Below are 26,352 nucleotides of genomic sequence, written 5' to 3'. Positions count from 1 at the left end.
TGAACGAGATCTCTCAGATGGACGGCCTTCAAGAAAGGCAATGCACCTGACAAGAAGAGCAAAGGAGTCTTATGAAAGTCGAACAAGAGTTTGGTTTGGTTTAGAAATTCCTAGTAGTATTAGATAAATTGATAGCAAGGCAGTTCATTTCATATCATCCAAATAGATCAGCATGCAAGGGTATATACTATATCTGCTTAAGGTTTCACCTTAGTCTTATTAGCATCTAACACATTCACAAAACATGGTCATGGCAGTTGAATGGAAGGGCAGGATAAAGATTCCACCTTAACAGAGGTTGCAATTTTGAAGATGACAGCCATTTTTTTCCATCTCGTTCTTCCAAGCAAAAGAAAGAAAAAGAACACATCCACATCATCAATTGCAAGGCTTATTTTTTTCTGTTTTCCTTTTTTCATTTTTTTGAAGTTTAAATTGAAATACATGCGCTGAAAAAGCCAATAAAGCACCCAAGGTGGACCTGGGCTGATTCTCCACACATTCACATCACCACATAGGGTACGCTGTCAATAGGAAAGAGGGGATCAGAGGACAGAGGAAAGGTGGGCAGCTAAATTGTCTCTTTCCCTTTGTCAAAGTTACATCCAATACTTTTTACGTCCTCGTCGAGTCGTGAGGCCCAGGTTGGATTCATATCTCAAGGCTGCCAGCACACTTAAACTGCAGCAAGCCCTTAAACTACAAATCGGGACAGAAACAAATATGAGGCTGCAGACAGAGTGTTAGCTTCGTTCTGCAGGTCATAAAACAAACAGTGCCTTGTGTTTGCTTTCTTGGGGGTAATTTATTCGCTTGCTCTTTTTTAAATTGGGCTCCTTTGGTTTTCTGCTGACCAGCTTTGTCCACGTGTGGGTTTTTCTAGAGGCTTCCAGAGTGTTCGTTATGGGTGGGACCCTGTGGCAGTGAACAGTGCAGGCTGCACGTGTGCACTTTCAACGATGCGCCATTTCCCCCCCTTTAACAGCTAATTCTGAGTAGGATATTTTGTAATTAAAGTCCCCCTACTGGATGTGTGAACTGAGACACCTATTGAACGTGTGCTTTTTTTGTTGTCAAGATTACTTTGTCCTCTTGCAGCACAGCGTAGGTCCTGGCGACTTCGCTGGAGTACAGAGAGAAGGCGTCACTCTCTGGAAGAGGGGTGTGTGTGTGTGCTTGCTTCTAAGGGGATCAAACCTTGGCTTTTTCTCCAATCATCTAGATAAGAGAGGTTAAATTCAGATGTGCACAAGCCGGATAAATGCCGAAATGAAGGCTGGGGGTGAAGTGGTGAAGATGTGGGTATACCACAAGATGACAGGTCTTGTATTTCAGTTTCACTGTCAAGTAAGGTCCTGGAAGAGACAAAAGAATCAAAGCACTAACTTGTTGCATCCCGCTACACTCCGAGGATTTTAAATACACCTCACTGTCTTCAAAGTGAGAATAAGCAGTTGAGATCTCCAGGCTTGATTGTTCTCTTATCAAAGCATTTAAATGATCTTGCATGTCCCGTAAATCCATGGTCCTCAAGGTGTTTTGTGTCTTTTGAAATGGCCTGAACTGACTGCATTCTTCAGATGCATGCAGTACCAATTTTTTTTATCTTGCGTTTCAGTGTTTAATAAAGGTACTACAATGAATTGGACTCTATATTAGTGCCGTACACTACCCTAGTCATAAAAGTCAGAACAAATTGACACCAAACATTGTGGTTTCTGCTTATCAGCTAAACTTTGAAGGCAACAGAAATGTTTTTTTTTTTTCCAGTCAGGTAGAAGGATGGAGGATGCAGTGAAGAGGAACTTGTAGGCAGCCACCCCTCTACACAGCAGAGCCAGGTGGCCACCTAGTCTACTGCATCATGGGTAATGTAGTCCTTGGCTCCTCCGTCCACCCTCTAGTTCCCATCTCTACTCTTCTAGGAAGCAGAGCTAATATGATGCAAACGCTTGTTTTTGTGGGAAGATTGCAAAAAGAAGAGATGAGATAGATGGACAGGTCTTCACTCAGGCACGGCTCGGTTTCTGTTGGATCTCCCAGTGCACTCTGGGAAATGTGGTCCTCAGCTCTCCAGGCTCATGAAGGCGACCACCTGCTCCAGTTTATAGGCCAGTCTCTGTTTTCTGGCGCCATCATCCTGCTCTAGCGCAGACACAATCTGCCAGAGAGAGATGAGACATCAGTTACACATGCCTACAAATAGCCACATATTCCTCTCATCTGCACTTTCCACTTTCATTTACTTAAATACTACGCATTTAATGGACAGTTAACAATTACATTCAACATTTTTTTTTTTAAAGAATTAAATTAAAAGTACTCTTACAAAAATATCAATTTTAAGTTCACTCAGAAATCCCTCACTCAAAATGTGGGGATTTAATAGTGCTAATAGTGTTGAACATTAGATGATGATGATAATATCATGCATTTGGAAGTGTTCTCCATACCTCTTCTGTATATTTGCCCACGTAAGAGTAGATCTCGCTGAGGGAGCTCATGGTGTTGAACTCATTCATGTGCATGCGAGACTGCTCTGCCAGATATGCGTTCATATCCTGGTCACTGATAGCAGACATCTTACTAATGTCGGAGTAATATCTGTAAAAAAGGCAGAGAAACAGAAATAGCACACATTTTTAAACAAATGCTTAGAAAATGGACAGGTGACAGGGCTTGATGCAGTCTTTTTTATAATTCATGTTGAATAACATATTTCAGGGTCACTTCTGGCTCTGACTAAGAGCTGTCTTGCCCCTTACAATCAGTTCCGCATTTACTTTCTGTGGCAGTACAGCTGCGGCTTACATCAGCGAGTGACTGTGAGTCTTAATGAGCCACTGTCCTTGAAAGTTTTCCAGAGATCAGCAGATTCTATAGGATGCTGGAAATGTTCAGTAAATGTGCCCCACACATATGCTGACACTAAACACACTCTAGCACATCCAAAACAAAATGCACACGCATATAAATGCCCACACTTACTGTAGTGTGTACATAGACATAAGCCTTCTATGGCAGCATCCCAACCATCATGAAACCTTATATATGATTTGGAAAACTCTACTTAGGCATTCATTTTTTGCATCACAACTTGAAATGGAGTTGGATGTTAGCATGTTGCTAAGCTAATGTCGTGATACTCTAATAAGCTTAAAAACACATAGCACACAAAAAATGCAAACATTTATATCCAGAATTGTATTTGTGAATGAAATATGTTAATTATAATCTATATTTCTCTCGCTTGATTTACCACCTTGGATATTTTTCTCTCCTCAATGCATTCTGGGATTGCCTTTCCATGAAGGATACATGTGATGCTATGGGGTATCTTATGAGGCAGTATCATTAACATGCCTATCTTTTGGAACAGCCTTCGTGCTTGGTGAGCACCCACGATACCTTAAAATGCTGTCACTGTAGGCAGCTCACTAGGTTTTGGAACGGAGCAAACACTGTCTGTTGTCTTTGGGTGGCTGGTGCATGTGAGTGAGTGAAAGAGTGTTGGTGGAGGAAAAGCAATCAGTCACTGTCACCTGCAGCTGCAGAGGCTCTGTCGACTCTTTAATTAAGGCAGGTCATTTACATTTTTAATTCCTGCACCATGCCAACTCCTGGACTCAACACATTCATTGACTAACCAGTGGCATACGTGTCTGTTTCAGGCTCCCGTGAGCACCTTGAGTGGCAGGTACGTGCTGCAATGCACCATGGGGCATCAGTGGAGGAGAATGGCACAGTGTTGAACGAGAGAGATAGAGAGGGGTTATAATCTCCAAGTATGCCTTTCCCAAAGGAATCTATTCTCCAGTGACAGGTACACTCCACAGACGAGTTCACACATTTAAGTTTAGCTCTGCGTCCGCTGCATCCCAAGACTAATGACTGGCAGCTCGCCTGGCACTAATTAATACCACATTTAAATGTCAGCTGTTCATCAACCAGAACAAGCCCATGCTGATTATTCCCTCGAATCGTGCCTGTAGTGCAAATGGCTAAATACAGAGTTGCTACACTTTCTGACCAATGAATGCAGAGCCGGCCCGAGGCATAAGCGAACTAAGCGGCTGCTTGGGGCCCCCAGTCGAGTGTTTTTATTTTTATTTTTATTTTTTACATATTAATTAACTTAAACAAGTGACATCAATGAATGAATTAATGACTAATTCAAGAACAGAAAATTCTGATTTCATGATCAATATACCTGCCTACAACTGCTGCTGTGTCTGCCAGTGTTTAAGTCATGCGCATAACCTCGCGTGCATAGACAATTTGTGCGCAAAGTCACGGTAATGTTAAGCCATGTCACAAAAATTTGATTTGATCAATGATTGATGATTGACATTTAAATCAATGATTTATCCTTTAAATTTAATCATATTCAGAACAAGAATAAAAAAATAACTATAAACAAGCCAAAACGAAATAATTTAAAGCAAAAGTGAAAGTAAGCGGCGTTGGGCTCACGTATCTCTCTCATTAGAATCAAAATGTTTCAACATGTTTCAAATGTTTCAATGTATTTGGATGGTAAACTATTCTTTATTATAGGCTTTGTACTTCACTCACGTTCCAATATCGACGAGAAAACTTCATCCTCTTCACATGCGCAAAAATGTGCTTGGAAACATCACAGTGGAGCGGTGCTTAGGCTGAATGGTACAAATTGTACTAATGACTATTTAAACATAGCAGTGTAATTTGTATATGTTAGGTTGACTATTTTATTATTATATTTTATTACGGCTATAATGAACAGGCTGCAATGTCAAGATTACAATGCTGGAATATGTTGTATATGTATGTGTGTGAGTGTGAGGCGCGGGCGCGATCGAACAGTGGAAACATAAAAACATACTACGTCATGTTCATACAAGACATCATTCAAACTGCAAAGTGTTGCAAAAAATTGGAGGATATTTTGCAAATAATTTATTTAATATGTTTTGTGACAGTTTGTTAGTAAAAGAATATCTATTTTTTATTAAGTATTTATTTTCTATTAATACATAACCTCATTGTATTAATTTATAATGTAACATTATAGCGTGACATTTGTGTCAATAATCATCAAACAGGTGACTCCGCGTGGTGGGAGGGGACCCCCAAATCAAATTCTGCTTAGGGCCCCCAAAAGGCTCGGGCCGGCACTGAATCAATGACCATGAATTTTACAGAAATAATGAAGAACTGGAAATTGCATAAAAAAATTAAGAGATTATGATCAACATACACACACACACACACACACATACACACATATATATATATATATATATATATATATATATATACACATAAATAACTTTATAAAAAATACATATGTATGAACACGTTGTTCTCAAGGGCACCCTCTACACCCTCACCAAACGCTGCCTCATTTACCTCTTTCCCCTAAAACAGATAAACCCCTGCATTTATGAAGACATGCAAGGACCAAGGCAGCACTTCACCACCTGTCCTTGACTCACTTGCTCTTCTTGCTGTCTTTTTTTGCTGGGTAATTTTAGCTTGGCCCTATTCATGTGCTCTCCAGTCTCGTATATATGTGCGTGAGAGAGTCTGAGCATGGTGCACAAATATAAATCTCTCTCCTCAAATCATCTGACGAAAGGAAACAGAAGGATTGTCTCAATCCACACAGATGTGTCACCTCTCAGGATATTACCGAAAACAACAAACTCGGAACAAAGAATGTGTCATTGAGAGCGTACATTACCTGGTTTAAACGCATAGATGTCAGCACCTTTAATTAAAGTAGGCTTTTCTCACCTCGACAGGCATGTTTTAGCATGATCTCAGTCCTTAAAGATGTGTAACACATTATCTAATGCATGAAAATGAGCTTTCTCCCCATCTCAGCTCTTTTGTAGTGAATGTGAGCTGGCAGCGTGATTACAGTTTTATCATTTCCCCATCACACTCATCTGCCAGCCACCTATCTCCGCCAGAAGCTTCTAATATCTCACGGCAAATAAACGCACTAGTCTGAGGCTGAGGGTCAGCGTGCATGAGCAGAGACATATGGGGAGACATGTTTGTTTACTGTAACGGTACAGGGTTCCGAACCGGTTCAAGGACCGGAAAAAACGGAAACGAATGAAATTTTAACAGAAAACAAAATCGTTTAAACGTTCTGAACATAAAACATCATGTTTTTGGTTTCATGAGGCTTATTTGAAATTACCGTTAAACGGTTAATAATTTTGCTTTATCGTTCTGTTTAAGATTTTAATTTGGCAGTCAACCAATCATGCATTCAAATAGTACGGCCTATGCAAATGTGACATTGACGCATCCAAACATGAGTGAAATACCCGTGCTCAGTTGTCAAGTCCTCCTATAAGTCGCAAAGCAATGTGCTGGTATTAGCTGTTGGATCGCAGGAGTTTGTCTGAGTATATGTTACCATGGCAGGTTATATCCAGTGTAGGGTGTTTTGAAACCAGCAAAATCGCAGGTTAGTGTACAACCACTACTATTCAGGATTTTTCCCCAAAAAAATTTTAAACACCTTGTTGTCAAAAGATAGTATTGTGGCTTTATGTATAGTCAGACACTTGCGTGTGTCGTTATATTATTATTATTATTTTCAAAATCAAGCTCAAATGGAGTTAAAAGGTTTTTGACAAAAACCTTGTGTTATAAAAGACAAAGTGTTATGCACATGCTGTTGGCTATGACTAGATGGCAAATACCAGACTTTGACACTCTTCTCCAATCCCCAATTACATAAAACATTAGCCTTTACACACAGTATTTATTCAAAGAACCAGTTTTTTTATTTACCCTTGCACTGCAAACAAGCAGAGACAGTCTCCAAAATGTGGAGCTACTGTATGAGGTTTAGCCAACAGTTTGAGGATCCACTCGAGTTACAAGGTTTGGTCACAAGCTCTTAGGATAAAGTTCAGTTCAGGCTCTGGTATAAAGTATAGGCAGGCAAAAAAAACAAAAACGTATTAACCGGTATTTTTTCTAATCAAACCGTTTTCGGAATGATAATGTTACAGAAGGATCGCATGAACAGAAATGTTAAAATACCGATTCTGCTCGGAGTGAACCAGTTTTTTTTTCTTCTCGTTTTTAAGCCCTGCTTTTGTAGACCAGCGCTGTGCAACACTTTCTATGAGAAATGAGCTTTTGTCTTCAGAAACCAATGGAACCATGTAAAGCTTTTTGACAGTCATTTCATGTAGAAAGATGGAATTCCTTAATTCTCTACCCATGATTATCTTTTCTTGGCACTGTTGAAAATAGTGCCTCTCACCCAGAGGATTGTGGGAAAAGCAGAAAAGTTAGTCTCTCTCACCAAACAGTGACTAATTGCTCTGGTGCAGTGTTGGATAGACCCAGATGATCTACTGAACTACAATAGAGCTGCAATTCATCATCCTGGAGTTCCACAACACACTTCAGTCTGATTACCAGCAGCTACACACACACACACACTACCTGCAGGACATAATAAATGTTTTGGCTCTCATTCATAACAATACCCACACAAACACAGTATCTTTGCATCTCCTCTGATAAAAAATGTTCACAAGTGCACACCAGTGTTGGGGGTAACGCATTACAACTAACGCAAGTTACGTAATCAGATTACTTTTTTCAAGGAACTAGTAAAGTAATACATTACTTTTAAATTTACAATAAACTATCTGAGTTACTCACTTTATGTATTTAATCTCACTTTATTAAACAATGTCTTTGCTGCTGGCCTTCGATGATCCAATTCAACCAAAGGAATAAGCAAAAATGACTTTAGATAAACATTGTTTTATTTTATTGCTGAAGTAAGTGAGTGTTGAATTTGAATTATTTTGTGATCCAGAATGGCAGCACAGCCTGTTTGTAATGCATTACTTTTAAAAGTAACTTTCCTCAACACTGGTGCACACACACACACACACACACACACACACACACACAAAAGCACTCGAGCAGTTTCTTCTTGTTTCTACCTGATCGCTTCATACAGAGACTTTAAATTCATGCAAACCACAAGTTTACAGCTTTAAGTTTACTCTTTCTGATATGGGTTTGTCAGGCTGTGGTGGTCTTTGGGTTTGGCTGTTCAGTCACTTATAAGATTGTGACTGTGTATAAGATTTTTTCTTTCCAGATTTTGCAAACATTTTTTTGCTCACCTCTCCACCCAGCTCTTGTAGCTGGGAATGTCCTTGGCGTACAGCAGCTTGTTAGATGGGGAGTCTTTGCCCAGGCGGTGCTCTGACGTCGAGCACGAATCCATGAAGGTTTGAGCCACCACAGACAGACAGGCGTCCGTGATGCTGCTCTTATGGATGTCGAACACAAACTGTGGGTTCTTGATCACGTTCACCCAAAACCGTAGAGGTAGACTGTGGAGAGCAAGGGATGTGGTTTAGTGCTATTCTTTTATTTTGAAAAGCTCTTTTAATGCATAAAAACAGTTTCTGAACAGGAATCAGTGGCTTGATGAAACCTCAGGCTGCTTTAAATGCTTATAAGTTATTTAAATACATATTGAATAGATAATGGAATGATATTGTTAAATGAAATCATTTTAATTTAGATGTGCAGATCCAGTTTTTCTAGCTTGGAATGGGTTTATGAGCACTTATGCCAGGCTTTTACTGATCCATCTCATATTAGTTTGTTTGTATCTGTGCGCTGCCCTGCAATCGTGCACCTGTCTAAAACAATAAATGTATACAAGGCTACTTTATACTCCGGCCCATTTGAGCTAAAGTGAAATCAACTTAGCCTAGACCCTAGGTGTATGTGCGAATGCGCGTCTCGTGTGTCACAGATGGTGTTTAGTATGGGACTTTGTGTGCTTGTTTCTGAGACTGCAGAGTTCCCATTAGTTTTCAAGATGGCTTTGGTTTTGTCTTAGATAACAAAAACTGAGGAGAGGACATGAGGGAATAAGAAAGGACACTGCAGTGAAATGGATGCAGAGTTTCACATCAAAGTGAAAGAGAGAGAGAGAAAACCATCAACAAAAGCTTTTCCATAGAAGCCCCTTCTCTGTTGCCATCTGAATTCATTTAACAATAACAACTGCACCAAAGAGGATTTAGGGAGCAAACCATGTATTATGACTCCCAATTTAATCAGACAGAATCAACTGGGATTATCTGCATTCTATCAAAAGGATATCAATGCTGTAACGACGAGTCGACACCCTCATAAACCTGCCACAGCTGGCCTCTGTCAAGATTATGTTCTCTGTACAGGACAAAAAGCAGGACGTGACTAAAGCGCCATACTTTAGAGAGAGCTCTCAGTCAGTGGAGAGAGTGAGTGGATCAGGAGATGGGAATGATGTCTGGATGGACTAGATCCCAGCTAAATATAGAACTCAGCTCAGCGCAGCTCTCTCTGGGAAAAGCCTCATATTCTACTGTCAGTCTTTTTGGGTTTCTTCTGTCTGTTTTTTCATGTAAAGGTAGAAAGATTTGTAACGTGTGGGATGGTTCTGATGTACTAGGGAACAAAAATGTTCAGCCTAAAAATAATGTCTTGTATATCTCAAAGTTCAAAAAATAATTTAGTCCCCCGACAACTGACTAGTTGTTTAGTGATATTTATCTAGAAACGAGTCTAGATAATCTTGTAACTTCACCAATTAATTGACTATTTGTTCATGCAACCCAACCCACTAGTCTATTTTGAAAATATGTACTTTTGCACATCTTTATTTACAATACCCATTAATCTGTCTGGACATGGAAGAGTGTTGAGTCTGTATGTATGATAATGTAGTAACGGTGCGCTCACAATGACAGTTGGAAGTCACCGAGTCACTGTAATGTTGTTTTTTTTTGTATGGATTACAGCAGTATGTAACCATATCGGGAGGTGAATCACACTTTCATTGGTAGTCACTGCAATCCGTCACTTAGAATTTGCATAGGTGAACTCTGCTTAACTTTGTTGCATTGTCACTTATGTCAAATTTCCACCTCATCAAAAAGAATGACGTTCAGTCATTCTTTCACTGAAATCACTGTTAGTGTGACCGCAACAGCATTTATTCTGTTCATTTGCATTTAGTACTTTCTCAACTAAGAGTTAATTTAGCCAAGCCAAACAACCTGCTTTGATTATCTGTATCTGCATTGACAGCTTCTACTCTGTACCGCCCAACCCTCGCCCAGTCACAAGACTGACAATAACATGATGGATGATTCACAAGAGTCTCGTCCATCAGCAATCCATCTCTGCCTGGCTTTGGTTAAAGATCTGATGCTTAAGGCATCCTTTGATGCATTTGAAGAAGTGATTTGTAACAAACTGGAGAATCCATCATTTAGGTTGTGATTTGCTTGAATAAATTCTTTTGGGTTTGATAAAAGTCAGTCTAGATGTTCATGAGATTCACCCACATGAATCAGATAACTGTGCAAATGGTCACAATTCTGTTTGAAAAATTCTTTCAGCTCTTTAAAAAGGTTAATGATGAATGTTTTTGTGTTGAAATACTTGATTTGGGTGGTCTAGACTTATTCTCGCTACTAATATCAAAGTGTTTGTGTAGGACACACTTAAATGAGAGGATAAGGAAGAGACTTGGACATCTTAAGCTGCCATCTGGATTGATTGCCATCTGGATCTAGAAATGTCTCTTTTGCAAAATCAATCAAAATGAGTAACCCCTTAGTACACCCTACACAAATACACAAAAATCCCATTCAGAACAATAATAATTGGTAAAGAGAATTGATAAGCAAATGCTAACAGGCTGTAAACAAAATAATGATTATGGCTGTGCTTTCATAGCCTAAAGCATTTAGCTTTAAAGTGTTAAAATCCTCTACAGACAGCAAATATGCCCCACACACAGCATTGGCCCAATTAATGGCCTGTGTGTTGCCAGCAGTACATCTAGCCACATAGATAAAGCTGAGCCTGTTGTTTTGTGTACAATATCTGAAAATAGAGCTATTTCGTTCTCTGTGAGAGACATTAGTTGTCAGCAAAAGCTGGGTAGCAGTGCATTAGTTCTGTAGAAGACCCTCTCACGCACATTAAAAAATATCAGAGACACCAGAATGGCATCGGGATGTCATGCCTGGCAATGAGTGCGAGATGATAAATCGCTATTTAACGTTCCACTCTTTGTGAGAACGATTCCATTAATGTGTAATGCAAGAGTGACCCTCTGTGCTCTCCAAAAACACTTAACACTCTCAAATGGCCCTGAAACACACTGCGGGGGGAGATGGGGGAAATTAGGTCTATAAAACAGAGTAAATAGGGGACTTTACCCACCGCCTCCCTGCCGTGCCCTCACATCAATATCATCACTTCATCCCCCACAGCCCCTTTGGGGTGGTGCGTGATGGGACGCTGGCAGAGGCTAATGATAGATTACCACTCATTAAATGTAGTGCCAAGCTTTCCTTTCCCCTCTCATCCACTCCACCCTCTCATCTCATCCCCTCTTCCCTTCTCACTGGATCTGCTAGTTGTTTATTTAACCCCCACAACCCCCTTCCACCATGGGGACGTGGCTTTAAATTGGTTGGGTGAAATTAATTTGGAAACGAGTGTTATTAATTTCTCTCATACTCATTGTCCACAGTAACATCAGCTACATCAGGGAAGGGATATCAAGATGTCTGCACGTATGGGTCTGACTGTTATTATAGTTTTACATATATACATACATATGTAAAACTATAATAATAGTCAGACAATTTATTTATATATATATATATATATATATATATATATATATATATATATATATATATATATATATGTTTTTATATTAATTAATACAAATTTTAGAATACAATAATGAATACGAATGTATGTTTAGACAACTTACCAGTTGCTCTTCCATGTGTGTCTGACGTGCGGGTCGTGAATGCTGTGCTTGTCGGCCTGCTCATCCAGGAAGTCAAACATGTACTTGATAGCAAGAGGAAGGGCACTTCCTCTGTGTGCTGTGCTGAAGATGGTCTCAAACAGGTCATCCACAAACTTCTGTAGAGTGCCCTGAGGAACCACAAAGAATGGAGAAGAGGGTTAATTTTCATCCATCCCATCCCATCCTCTCTGTCCCTATGCTTTGATTAAATGACTTAAACAAACTGGTGTTGTCAGTATTACAGAGACTGTTCATACATGAGTCTTCCTGATATTTAGTAACGACAACAGCTATCTGTGTTTATGTAAGTGTTTTTGGCCAGCTGTCAGTAATCCCACCAATGAAACCAGCATTCCTGAATCAAGCTCTTTGATAGTGAAAGTGTTACTTTGAAGTTCACCTTTAATATCACGTAACGGAAGCGATTCTACCTAAGCTGCTTTGTGCGGATGGATTAACGTCCAACCCGCACCATTGACCCTAATTTGATTTAATGGCGGTGAGTCTAAGAAGGAGAGAAGACGACAGAATCTAATCCACTTGTAATGAAAGAACTGATAGGATGCATGGAAGAGTGAGTGAGAGAGAGAGGAAAAAGAAAGAGTATCAAAAAGCGCCGTCCGTATCTTGCAGCCAGCACCGGCTTCACGTCCGGATGAGGTGTGCACAAGGCACAGCACACACAATCCTATTTCCGTTTGAGCAGACGGCAAGAGTCGGCGAGGAAGAAGAAAAATCCCGTTAGCTGACAATCACAACAATAATTCTACTGTGTCCCAGATCCATGACAGCTTATCTTTTCCCTATGAAGATGAAAATACATATTTCTCACTCGCGCCCTGTATCAACGCGGAGACAGCTGCAGGAGGCTGGCGACAGGGATGACTGCAAGGGTTCTGGCAGGTGTCACCCTGTGTGACGACTGACATCATCATTAGTCGCCCAGAAAGCAAAGTGGCTATTTGCAGGCGTTTGAAATGTACCTGGTCATTACAGCACACTTAAAAGCATGCTATCAGACACAGGCTGGCAGTCAGAGAAGCATTAAACTTCAAGTGATCTCGTTCCAGACAGGTGAGGAAAGAACATTTGTGTAAATGCAAACAGAAAGAGGGGAAAAGAGAGAGGAAGAAAGATTAAATAAAGCCTGGCATAATGGAGGGAGATGAAAAAAGGTAAAGCTCACCCATCCTCAGAGACACTGATAGACCGAATGTGAAAGGCGTCAGCACCCCAGGCAGATCACTGGTATTTATTGCAGGGGTGAAAGCCAAACAGTCAATTACAGTGCCGTCACACCAATCATTTTTCACCAAGAAAGATGGTGTCTGTGATAAACTGGTTATTTCACAGAAATAATCCATCTAAAAATATGACACACAGTCTGCAAGCGCAGTAGGATAATCACCAGGGCATTTGTGCATGTGTGTGTTCGAAAAAAAAGTCGGAAAAGTGTGTCATTCCTGCTTGGTTACATCAGGAATATTTCTTGGTGGTCAGAATCACAGACACACATACAGTTCTGCAGGAAGCAGATTTACTTCCCAGTACTTTCATTTCCCAGCATTAGTCCTAAAGAAAAAATGGACAGGGGACTTCACATCCAAGTTTAACCATCTGTTTACTAGCTCTGCAGAAAATTCTAAGTGAAACTAATGAAGACGGACCAACTGCAGTTTGGAGCAAATAGCATAAATAGCATGAACCATTTGACACTGTGGCCTCATTCTAGAAGGTTTATATGTTTCTAGAAAGGATAAGATGCATTGACAACATCGACAAATGCCGGCAGAGCTTACCTTGGTGGCCAACAGCCTGGTCAGGTAGATCTCAGAGACCATCTTGCTGCCACGGTCTCCCTCCTTCTGGTCTCCATGCTCATGGTTCTTTACCAGATGCCACACCTTAACGCCGCTCTCCAGGTCAGGTGTGATCATGGGTGTGCGGGAACGGAGGCTGTCCGGACTGCCCGTGTACTTGATCATGTTTTCTGTTGGAGGGAAAAGACAAAGACCCATCAGATGGCGGTTCCTCGATCTTCCTCTGCTGACAAATGTCCCGTGCAGCTGTTCATATCTGTTCCTATCTGTACAAAACACATTGCCTTTTGTTGTGCAGTACTGGACATTGGATATTAATCATTTAGAACATATGGATGCTTAATTTTTTATCCCTTTCTCTCTTCCATGCTTTCTCTCAGGTGGACGTGCGTGTTCGCTCACTTTGGCGGACACAAAATCGAACAGGTGTCAGGCCAGATGAAATATTCATGCTTCAGCCAATAGGGAGAGATCAGCCATGACATTTAAAAAAACACAGAACTCGATGAATGTTTACACAGCGTGAAAAAAAATTGATTGGCAAAGGCCTGATTTGGTAAGATAAAAAACGGTTCACAGTGGCAGATGCAACAGAAATCAATCTCTCCAGGGGAAAGAGACAGAGAGAGAGAGAAGAGGAAAAGGAAACTGATAAAGACAAAAACACCTTCAGAAAAAGACAGACAGGAAGGGATGACAAATAAGATAAAAGGAATTAGAAAGGAATGTGAGTGTGCATATATTTGCATTCACTGTTACAACATTCACACTACCTCAGAATACTTTCTACAAGTTGTCAATCATAAACACTAACTGTGTGAACCTAGCCTATACTTGGTGGAGATTTGATTAAAGGGTTAGTTCACCCAAAAATGAAAATTCTGTCAGTAATTACTCACCCTCATGTTGTTCCAACCACGTAAGACCTTCGTTCATCTTCGGAACACAAATTAAGATATTTTTGATGAAATCTGAGAGCTGATCACTTCTCCATAGGCTGCTAGGTGGCCGAAACTTGCTGGCCCAGAAAAGTTATTAAAGAGATCGTTAATATAGTCCAAGTGACTACAGTGGCTCAATCTTAAGTATATTAATTTCCTTCTCTCTGGGCCTCGTAGTGTTTTTGCGCAGCGCGTCTGTGTTACACGTCATCACGCATCACACACATGACCAGCGTCGGCCAATAGTGAGCCTACGTGGTGACGTGTAACAGACGCGCTGCGCAAAAACACTACGTGAACCAACTAGAGGCCCAGAGAGAAGGAAATGAATAGTGGAATAAAGTCGTTATTTTTGTGGTTTTTTTTGCGCACAAAAAGTATTCTCGTCGCTTGATATACTTAAGATTGAGCCACTGTAGTCACTTGGACTATATTAACAATCTCTTTAATAACTTTTCTAGGCCAGCAAGTTTCGGCCACCTAGCAGCCTATGGAGAAGTGATCAGCTCTCAGATTTCATCAAAAATATCTTAATTTGTGTTCCGAAGATGAACGAAGGTCTTACGCGGTTGGAACAACATGAGGGTGAGTAATTACTGACAGAATTTTCATTTTTGGGTGAACTAACCCTTTAATAATGCAGCCTCACAAAGATCACTTTCTTTTCACGATATCTTTCCATCATACCCAGACGGTTCAAAAGGGGTCTTTTGCTCACCCTGTTTGAAGAACCTCCATGTCGTTTGAAGGTAATTCTGAAAGAGTGAAGTGATGTGTGGCATTTTATTTTCTTGTCTTTCCCATCTGTCACACTCCCTATCTCTCTTCTTTATGGCTCATTTAGAGTGCAGGGAAGTATATGGAGATGAGATTATATTAATGGTCTATTTGATGTGTAGGGGGAGTGCTTGGACGGGCCTGAGCTTTGATCTTGAGCTTTATCATATCCAATCGTACAAGGGACTGATGGCGGGCGAATGACAGGGACGGATTCAGAGTCTCAGGAGGAAAGTCAAGTGCAAAGAGACTCATTTTCTCTGCTTTTACCTTTGTATGCTGCCTGAATATCTCGGCTCTCTCCACGTAATTCCGTTTGAGCTTCGTTCCTGTTCCCTTTTGTGAGCGGCTGAGATGCTACACATTTAACTTGTGCTTTTCTCTTACCTCCCTATGAGATGACAAAACTATTTTTTAAACTCCTTTCCTGTTCTTCGTGCAGCTTAGGTGGAATGTTACCCTGCCCTGCTTTAGAAACTTTAGTCAGTAAATTATTAATGTTTTATATTTTGTGTGCTATGTGTTTTGTTTTGGAGATATGAATGCATTCTAAAATAAGAAAAGGAATAAAGGAGTTGACAAACACAAACCATATTTGCTAGCAGAGGTTCTGGAGACAGTAGAGTTGTTTACAGAGTTGTATGCGGTGACCTGCTTTGGAACGAGAGCTACCACAGCATTATCAGACACCTGCAGACACAGAAACAAAGATTATCATAGACAACTTACAAAAAACACACAATATATCTACAATTCAGACCTCTTTAAAAATAGTTGTAAACAAGTATGATGTCTTCAGCATCATAATGGTTGGGTTTGGGTTATTGGTCATTGGTCAAACTCATCAATTTCTCAGGTAAATGTTTAACTGCATGAATGAGGACAAGATGGGATAATCTGCTTCCATTTCAATAAGTCTTTTCTGGTGGGATGGGCCTGGCTATTTAACTATATGCCTCAGCAACTGCTAAGCACAGTAAGCCTTAGCAAGCCAAATTCAATTAACACGTGGGGGCCTCTACTCCCCAACTAGACACCCCTCCATCTACATAATTTGCTATTGGAATGCCTGTGGCACTTACAGGGTTAATTGAGGTGACTTTGTAGATCTAGATGATGTGGGCTCAGAACTGCACAGGGACATGAAACCAGGGAGGGAGGGAGAATATGGGCTTTACAGACCATTAGGACATTATTCTTACACCCTTAACCTCTTTTCTCCCAGGACTAAATCGACGTGAAGCCGTCTTCGTTTACTGCTACAGATAGCTGTCCAAACTTCAATGGAATCAAAACAGACCTTAGAGTACACCTCAGTGTAGATGAATGTCTATGTGAAAGACAAGGGCTATATTTCTCTGAAAAGGGGCTTTTTAGAAAACAGCAGATATTTTATCTTTTATCTTTCCTCTGCGAGCAAGTTTACGGTTTAAGAGAGTCTCTGTGATAGCATTCAGACACATCAGATATCTGAGATGGGGCTTATACAACCCCAATGTGAAGCTTCCCAAGGAGACATCAAAGGATTAATGTCAGAGCCTGATGCATTTTGTAGCACCTTGATTTGGAGTAAAGTATCAAAGATGACTTGAGATATACATTAGAAATGCACAGAGGATGCTTAATGACAGACATATCAGCACTTTATGACTTTTTACATTGTGTACTACACTAAACTAGGGAATTTGTGGCATTAGAGAGGAAGGAATGAAAGTAAGTCAGTCATGAACATGTATGTGGTGCAAGGACAGAAATGAAGAAATGGAATATGGTACAGGGGTTCACAGGATGTCTATTCCCCCTCTTCAGCAACTCTAACAGGCTTAGGGTGTCTGATAACTTTTTTTGTCAAGGATAGCATGCCCTCCCCGACTGAAAATGAATTAACTTCTGTCTTCATTATCTCATCTCCGATTCCAATCAACAGCTAATCCATCCTGCCGCTTGCAGCCCTGCACCCATGCGCCGCCCCGTGACATTTAATTTAAGTACTGTGCAGACTCCTCTCTCTCAAAAAGCTCATTTGGAAGGCGGCTTATGAAGGAAATTATTTACACCGTAATGAAGCGCCGCCTGTCTCCTATCCAGCCTAAACTGCCCCGCCCAGCCTAACAGATAGTCTGGGGTTCTTCACACTTTAAGTGTTTATATAATTGCAGATAGACAGGTTTTATCAGTCCCCTGCTGAGACAGCATTGCCATACCTGACCTCTGAAACTCAATGGTCCCTGTCCACCACGTAAGAGATCTGTCAGTCAGACTCGGCATTCGAAATGACCTGGAAGTGCCTTGACTGAACCCTATTATAGAGGTCGATGGGGGCAAAAGGGTCCTTGATAAGGCTGAGATGCAATGAATGTTAATAGTGTGTATGTTTCCCTAAACAAGATCAACTAAGACGCACAAACCAAAAGCATAGAAACCTTCATAGAAACCTTTTCTCTGCTCAGCTTTTTTTTTTGTACTAATCACCTTATAAAGGTTCCTTGTTATATCTGAGACAAACATTAATAGAGCATTACACTTCTGAGCCTCATAAAACACATTCATCTCACATTCAAATCTCTTTGTTCCAGTATTAGTTCCTGTCAGAATCTGCGCTATTATTGAAAGCCCACGCTAAAACTCACATCACACAGAGAGCTGTTTATCAAAAGTCATTAGCTAGATCATCTAACCCGGGTGTCAGACAACAGCTCCACCTGCACCTGCATCCCACTGCTGTCAGATTAAATGTACTGGGGCATCTGGAGATGCTGCTTTAAATAGAAAACAGCAATGCTCATCCTCCTTCTGATTTAAGGTAGATTTCATAGGCTTAAATCCTTTGTGATGGCAGACGGTTTGAGTAGAAAACAGCCAACACCAAAGCCTCTTTGATAATCTTTCTCACATGAAAAGGGATGGTAGAGACAATAGAAAGAAGAGAGAATGCAGATTTCTACCGCTCTGAAGCATTCATGTCTTGGACCTCTGACTGTATGACAAACCTGCATACTGAACGCCCCATTACAGGAGTGAGTTTACCTAGAATTGAATAGTCCACACACAAGATCTTACCTGGTAATGAGACAGCATGTTGAGTCTTTTCCAGTCAGCCTCGATCTTTGTGGTAACATCCTCATCCTGAAGGATGACTCGTACCACTCTGCCTTGACGCCACTCTGCAACGACATAACACAAAGAAGTTAAATCCAATGTTTAAGACAGTAATATTGAAAGTGCAGCAGAACCAATTCAATTCAATTCACGTTTATGTGCATGTCACTTTTCACAATAGAGATCATTTCAACCCATTTTTATAGAAAGTGCATAATTCAATGATACAATGTCATTTGGCCCTAGTGAACAAGGTATTTTGCATTAAATCATTCTCTTTTTTAAAGAGATTATCTTAGAGTTGTCTGTAAGTTTTTTTCCTTATTCAAATATTTTCAGTGCATTAAGACACTAAGCTTCCGGACTCAAGCAGACACTAGACAATTTTATGCATATCTTAGTGTTAGTACAAAAACTTCTTGTGGTGATAAATATGCTGGTATTTATAGCATATAGTAATCTTAAAATTGATTTTCTTCAGCTTTGAAAAAAAAAAGTGGAGCTCAAAACCACACTTTTTAACTTGAGACGGAAACAGAAAAGAGGAAAGGGACAAAGTCTATACTAAGAGAGAGGAGGAGAAAGAAATGAAAGCGAGAGAGAAAATAAGGGTACGTGAAGAAGCATTTGAGAAAGAGAGGAAGGAAAGGAAAGGTAAATTAATCTCTTCTGCCCTTTGTTAGAGAGCTGGGCTTTCGTGGCCAGTGGATCGATGGGCGTCGATGGGCGTGATTACAGCCACTGCTGAAAGCTACTTCCTTTTTTTTTATCTGTAGTGGGTCGAGCATCTTGTGCCCAAACGGCCCTGATCGACCACGTTAAGCCTCCTGCTGAGCTTGCTCTTATTGTAGTTACTGAACTAGAGATGCACAACAAAATGCGAAGATATTCTCCCACCCTCCCCTCAGCACACAGCAGCCACTGTCTGCAGCCTCAGCAAAAACAGCAATGTGAAACAGTGATGAGATGGGTATCAGTGCTGAATGAAATAAACATATCCCTTTGTAATGTGATGTACGGAAAACATGGCCAGGAACAAGAGAGACGTCTTTCTTGTTCTTTTGTTTTGGACTCCCCTCTGCTGCAAATAAATGTATGATTGGAACGCTAGAGGAGCGAGGCCTCTTCACACCGCCTGCTGCTAACTTTTGCTCTGATCCCAAACAGAGAAGCAAAACTGCAATCACAAGGATGATGAAACATGTCTCTGGGTGATGAGAATAACTTCAAATCTCCAGGAGACGCCCGACCATTGTTTTATATCTCACAACAGTACTGTCTATAAACATGCAAATGAGCCTAGGCTCGAAGTGCAGACAGAGAGAAGAATAAAAAACTAAAAGAAAGAAATTAACTAAAAGAATGAGAGAAACAGAAACAAAGAAAACAGAAACTAAAACTAAAGAACAAAGGACAAAAAAAAATAAAAAATTAAGAAACAATAAGAGAAAAGTGTTTGAAAACAAACAAAAAGGAAAAGAAAAACAAAAAACAGACTAAAATAAAGCGAATAAAAGGAAAAGGGACGGAAAATAAATTAAAATAAGGTTACACTATTTTAAGGTGATGTAGTTACATTGTACTTACTCAAACAAGTACTGAGTAATTTTAATTAACTACATGTACTTAACTACATGAGTTACGGTTAGGGTTAGGTTTTGGTTTAGGGTTAGTTACTTGTAATTATGCATAATTTACTGTTATTTCTATAGTAAGTACATGTAGTAACGTGTAACCACGTCACCTTAAAATAAAGTGTTTTGCCGAAAATAAAAAAGAACGGGAGCAAAAACGACAGCAGCAGGATATAGCTGGATAGAGAATCAAGCCAAAGAAATTGTTAAAATAGAGACTGGGATTGGCTGAAGTGCATTGATTTGTCTGCATCACTTTCTCATTCTTCCCTCCCTCCATCCCTGTCCTCAGGGGACTGTGACAGAGAGAATTAAAAACAGAAACACTCCGGTCCAATCTGTCTCAGAGGGATCGAGGAGATGGAGGCTACCTCATTTCTATTACCCATTATCTTTATCTAGCCTCCGGATCGGGCCAGAGAGTGTGCCGGTGCACAGGAGACACTGAGATCCGTTTACGGAATGCCGAGATGCCTCCTCTCATCCGGGGACGCCCATTGCTTTATCTTACAACACACTCGCACACACTCCCTCGGACATTGTCCAATTCTCCCCCCTAATAAAACAATAATAAAACAACACACTTGCCCCACGGGGCCCATGAAGCATTTTACACAGGAGAGCCTGTCAAAAGAGGGTAAAATTATTTCTTCACTTATCATGGTTCCATTCCCTAATGGATAGACTAGCAATAGGCCATGGCTTCAGAAATATGCTATTTGCAAAAAACGAGGAGTGTACAGCATAAACAATCCGATTCTGGAATTTGTGAAAAAATAGCTCTATGCGGATCAGTCTGGCTATTTTTTCCCAGTAACTGTGAGATGCTCCCACCTGTCAATTAGTCATGTATAAATAAACTCAAGCATACTGTCACAGCTGATATTTGTTTATCAGCATGTACGTTTCACGCATGCATGGAGGCAGCAGTGGCTTAGTGGTAAAAGTGCTGGGGTTGTAATATGAAGGTTGCTTTGTTCAAACCACAGAAGTAAGTATTGATCAACTTTAGAGTTACTGGCATCCCAAATTAACTTTATTCTCTTTAAGAGGCAGTTTGCCCAAAATTAAATAGTATGTCATCACTTACTAACCATCATGTAATTTTAAACCTGTATGGCTTTGAAATTGGGAGAAATGGGAGAAATTGAAGAAAAAACACAGAGGCATTTTTCTAAATATCTTCTTTTGATGGCAGAATTTAGAATTTTGGATCAACTATCCTTTTAAGTAAAAAGCTTAAATTTGGCTGTTGGAAGCATGTAATCTGAAAGTTATTGGTTCAAATCCCAGAAAAAAAAAAAATTATTTATGAAATAAATAGTTACTGGCATGTTCTCTTGCCTTGAAACAAGACTGATCCCAGAGAAGACAAATAGATATGGTGGACAGTCTCTGACATTAATGTATTGTAAGTGGCTTTGGATAAGAAGGCAACTGGCAAGTTACAATCTATGCAGTTTGAATAGGAAATTGTGTGTACAAAATGTGTGCTATACATGATTGTGTAAACGACTTATCTTTAGATGCACTGCCTCTGCTTTGTCCAATATATCTCTTTGAATAAGAAAGTGTCTGCCTAATATTGACTTTGCTACTGTAGTGTTTTTTTAAGTATTGGGCTAATAATCTCAAGGTTACTGGTTTGAATCCAAGTAAATTGCCAAGTAAAGGGAAATTTATGGACTTTATTACTAAAACCTCTATCACAATTGTTCCCCAGGACCCTATCTGTTAAATTACAATTAACAGGATGTGAGCTTGAGTGTGAATCAAAGGCTAATATTGATGTAATGACTACCAATCACCTTCATTTCACCCATCATTCCAAAACCGCAAAAGTCATTGATTCACACACTAAATCCCCTGACCAGGGCAAATGTGTCACAGTGTCTGGTTTATGTTCCTTGGGTCACCACTAGATGTCCTCCTTCCTCACGGTGTCCAGCACACTCTTGCACTACATTCCCCATGATCCTTGTCTGTTCATTGCACTCAGCTGTCCCTCATCACTGATTATTGCACTCAGCCTGTTTCCCATTATCATTGTCATTCCCTGTGTATAAATACCCTGCCTGTTTAGTGTTTGTTACGGAGTCCTTGTTGTATTTCACGCCACTTCTGTGTCCGTTTCCTGCCTGTTCCTGTTTGTGTCTTGTTTTGGATTGCCTTATCGGATTTTGACCCATGCCTGGACTTGACCATTGCTTTTGGATTACCCTTAATAAATCTCATACTGCTATTGGATCTTCCTTTGTTTCATTAAGTGTGGAGCGTGATAGAAGGACTCCGTCACAGAAGGATCCAGCGGTATGTTTTCGGGCTTCTCTTCCCCGGCCGCCGAGCGGGAGAGGAGAGATTTGTTTAGAGGAACCCGCCTGGTAGTTTTTCGTGGGACCCGGGGTGGTCGCAGAGGAGGAGGTGGTCGAGTGGAGATCCAACAGCACTCTCCACCATTCCCCCCCTTCGACCCTGGGCTCGTGAGGGACGGACCGCAACCACCATCTCGCCGTCGCGGACGGAGAAGAGGGAAAGGGAACACGTCTGCTGATCCAGAGACTGTTCACGTCACGCCTGCCGAGCCTGTGTCTTCGGACAAAATGGCCGCCACCGAGCCTGTTCACGTCACGCCTGCCGAGCCTGTGTCTTCGGACAAAATGGCCGCCGCCGAGCCTGTTCACGTCACGCCTGCTGAGCCTGTGTCTTCGGACAAGATGGCCGCCGCCGCGAGTGTCCACGTCACGTCTGCCGAGCCTGTGTCCCCTGACAAGATGGCCGCCGCCGAGAGTGTCCACGTCACGCCTGTCGAGCCTGTGTCCCCTGACAAGATGGCCGCCGTCGAGCCTGTGTCTGTTCCTGAGCCTGAGCCGGTGGTGTCTGTTCCTGAGCCGGTGGTGTCTGTTCCTGTTCCTGAGCCGGTGGTGTCTGTTCCTGTGCCTGAGCCGGTGGTGTCTGTTCCTGTTCCTGAGCCGGTGGTGTCTGTTCCTGTTCCTGAGCCGGTGGTGTCTGTTCCTGTTCCTGAGCCGGTGGTGTCTGTTCCTGTTCCTGAGCCGGAGCCAGTGTCTGTTCCTGAGCCGGAGCCAGTGTCTGTTCCTGAGCCGGAGCCAGTGTCTGTTCCTGAGCCGGAGCCAGTGTCTGTTCCTGAGCCGGAGCCAGTGTCTGTTCCTGAGCCGGAGCCAGTGTCTGTTCCTGAGCCGGAGCCAGTGTCTGTTCCTGAGCCGGAGCCAGTGTCTGTTCCTGAGCCGGAGCCAGTGTCTGTTCCTGAGCCGGAGCCAGTGTCTGTTCCTGAGCCGGAGCCAGTGTCTTCGGACAAGATGGCCGCCGCCGCGAGTGTCCACGTCACGTCTGCCGAGCCTGTGTCCCCTGACAAGATGGCCGCCGCCGAGAGTGTCCACGTCACGCCTGTCGAGCCTGTGTCCCCTGACAAGATGGCCGCCGTCGAGCCTGTGTCTGTTCCTGAGCCTGAGCCGGTGGTGTCTGTTCCTGAGCCGGTGGTGTCTGTTCCTGTTCCTGAGCCGGTGGTGTCTGTTCCTGTGCCTGAGCCGGTGGTGTCTGTTCCTGTTCCTGAGCCGGTGGTGTCTGTTCCTGTTCCTGAGCCGGTGGTGTCTGTTCCTGTTCCTGAGCCGGTGGTGTCTGTTTCTATGTCTTGGAGCGTCTGGTAGCCGCTCCGTAGAAGGGGGGTCATGTCACAGTGTCTGGTTTATGTTCCTTGGGTCACCACTAGATGTCCTCCTTCCTCACGGTGTCCAGCACACTCTTGCACTACATTCCCCATGATCCTTGTCTGTTCATTGCACTCAGCTGTCCCTCATCACTGATTATTGCACTCAGCCTGTTTCCCATTATCATTGTCATTCCCTGTGTATAAATACCCTGCCTGTTTAGTGTTTGTTACGGAGTCCTTGTTGTATTTCACGCCACTTCTGTGTCCGTTTCCTGCCTGTTCCTGTTTGTGTCTTGTTTTGGATTGCCTTATCGGATTTTGACCCATGCCTGGACTTGACCATTGCTTTTGGATTACCCTTAATAAATCTCATACTGCTATTGGATCTTCCTTTGTTTCATTAAGTGTGGAGCGTGACAAAATGAAGGCGTAAAAGTTTTAAAGGGTAAAGGCATCTAAAGATAGCATAATGCTTGTCATACCCAGGTCCATGTCAGAAGCTTTTTGTCGGTGCGAATAGGGAACATTCTTGTAGATGGCGTCCAAGATCTTCTCCTTCACCTGGCTGATTGTGTCACAGTTCAGCACCTTCACCTGCACCTCTGGGCTCTTCTCATTGTCTGGATGCATGCAGTTCACCACCTACATGACACAGAACAGAATTATTCCAATTAGCACATGCATGGGAGACGCATGAATATTTACAGTATGTGGCTGTAAAATTATCTTTTTGCATGATTTGAAATGTATTGTGTGTCAGCTGATTATAAAGAATGCTAAAATGTATCCATGCATGTAAGCTGAATATTTTAACCTTAAACAAAAGAGCAAATTCTGTTAAAAAGTTAATTCAGGCCCCATGGAGAGCTGGTATCATGTTCAGTATGTCTACTGAATTCTGTGTTCACAACATGTCTCAGAGTGACTGATCTAGGATCTGTATTTAACACCTACAAGATCTGATGTATGACAGTATTCTGGTCAAACCTGTATGGGGCATTTCTCAATGAGTGAACGTGGTCAGCAAGTATAACGGCACAAGTGTAAAAGTCTATTGGCCATCCCGAGGGGGTCGTCACCTCACACACCTCAGCTTGCACCAGTCTGCAATTAACACACTAATTCTCCTCATCTTAGTTCCTGTTAGATTCTCTATCTCTGATGATAGCTGTCATTAACACCAGTACCTTCACCATCATCAGACATAATTACAAAGTTCAGTCAAAAAAAAAGGCCCTTATGAGAGAGACAGCATATAGAGGCTAAGAAGGCCCTTGTTGGCACCTGTTATATGATGAAATAATTGCACACTGCAAGAGAGCTCCTTTACTTGCAGTCCAGCAGTATAATGGACCAAAACCAGAATCAATACAATTAAATGCACTGTGTATGGGCTGTAAGGAATATATATATATAATTGCATAGCTTGTAAGTACTTCAAAAAGTTTGAGTATGTATGTTAAACTAATTGCAGAAAAGTGTGTAGAAGAAAAAAAAGTAGTATGGGGATTTCAATATAGTTAAAATGTTGTGGATGCTGACTGGTCAATATAACAACCTGTCGTATCTTATTGCGTAAGAAATGATTGATAATGTAACCAGCAAATGGCCAGGGTAGGGAAGGCAGAATGTACTATTGGTAGTGGCTTGTATTGTGGTGTATCAGCAGCTGTTTAAGTGTTTTGGAAGTGAGGACAGAATGATGAAGCTGAAACAGCTCCTACAGTCATCAAATCAGTGCGGTGTTCAGAGGAATGGGCCGAATGCCAAGTGACGAAACTAGTCGCCACATTCCCCTTTTTTCTTTTTCTCTCTTAGTCTCATACAGAATACAGATTAGCATTCTGACGTGCTGTCCCTGTAAACAGACCGTCCTGGCATACGTGCAGCCCTGACAACACAGGCTTAGCTCATGCCTGTCACAGTGGCCAGCCGAACACAACACTGCCAATCACCACAGGACAGCAGACAGGTCAAAGGTCTTAACAAGCCTGTGTGTTCCCTGTCAGGCATGAAGACTGTGGGCATTGCTTGCTGCATCAACCCAAACAAATTACCTTACCATTCTCTCTACCTGTCTGCTTCTCAGTACTTTCACGCTACTTAGCCTCTTCCTCACCCATTTATACTTGTCTTTTTCTTCATTCCTATTTTAGTTTACTCCTCTCCTTCTCTATCCTTCCAAAACCGGTCATCTTTCCTTCCCTCATCCAACATGTCATCCAAGCCTTACCAGAGTCTTGTAATCAATTTGCTGTCTGATGAGCTTGTCTTCACTGAGTGAGTAGCGGGCTTCTCCGGTGATAGAGTCGATAGGGCCTTTTTCCATCTGTTGCTTTATGGCACAGAAAAGAGAGAAGAGGGGCTCCCCTGCACACTCCTACACAAGGAAAAAAAGGCACTCTGTCACTTTCACTCTCTTAAATTTCACACCAACCACCTACAGAGAATGTGGGCTATCATTCCCTCATTCAGTTACAGTAATAGACATTTTGAACGGAGCTTTACAGTTCTGGTGCTAGTGCGTCAGTTTCAACTGACA

The 26,352-nt window shown here is 41.6% G+C and overlaps 1 protein-coding gene across 3 annotated transcripts in view; it reads right to left on the bottom strand.

Annotated features, from left to right (window-relative positions):
- Positions 1–425: 425 nt before the first annotated feature.
- Positions 426–26,352, bottom strand: part of plxna4 (plexin A4) — a 201,461-nt gene continuing 175,534 nt past the window's right edge. For all 3 annotated transcript variants that reach the window (XM_084111368.1, XM_084111369.1, XM_084111370.1), the window contains 9 exons: positions 26,044–26,190; positions 24,293–24,452; positions 18,474–18,577; positions 16,004–16,103; positions 13,675–13,865; positions 11,834–12,003; positions 8,160–8,372; positions 2,454–2,604; positions 426–2,161 (listed from right to left, as the gene is read on the bottom strand). In XM_084111368.1, coding sequence (XP_083967494.1) covers positions 2,066–2,161; positions 2,454–2,604; positions 8,160–8,372; positions 11,834–12,003; positions 13,675–13,865; positions 16,004–16,103; positions 18,474–18,577; positions 24,293–24,452; positions 26,044–26,190 — 1,332 coding nt within the window. In that variant the 3' untranslated portion in view covers positions 426–2,065. The remainder of the gene's footprint in view (positions 2,162–2,453; positions 2,605–8,159; positions 8,373–11,833; positions 12,004–13,674; positions 13,866–16,003; positions 16,104–18,473; positions 18,578–24,292; positions 24,453–26,043; positions 26,191–26,352) is intronic.

Source organism: Abramis brama, assembly GCF_963993115.1.
Source record: "Abramis brama genome assembly, chromosome: 4".
Classification (NCBI taxonomy): domain Eukaryota; kingdom Metazoa; phylum Chordata; class Actinopteri; order Cypriniformes; family Leuciscidae; genus Abramis; species Abramis brama.
Note: the sequence above shows the minus strand (reverse complement) of the source record. Positions and strands in the feature narration are given on the sequence as shown.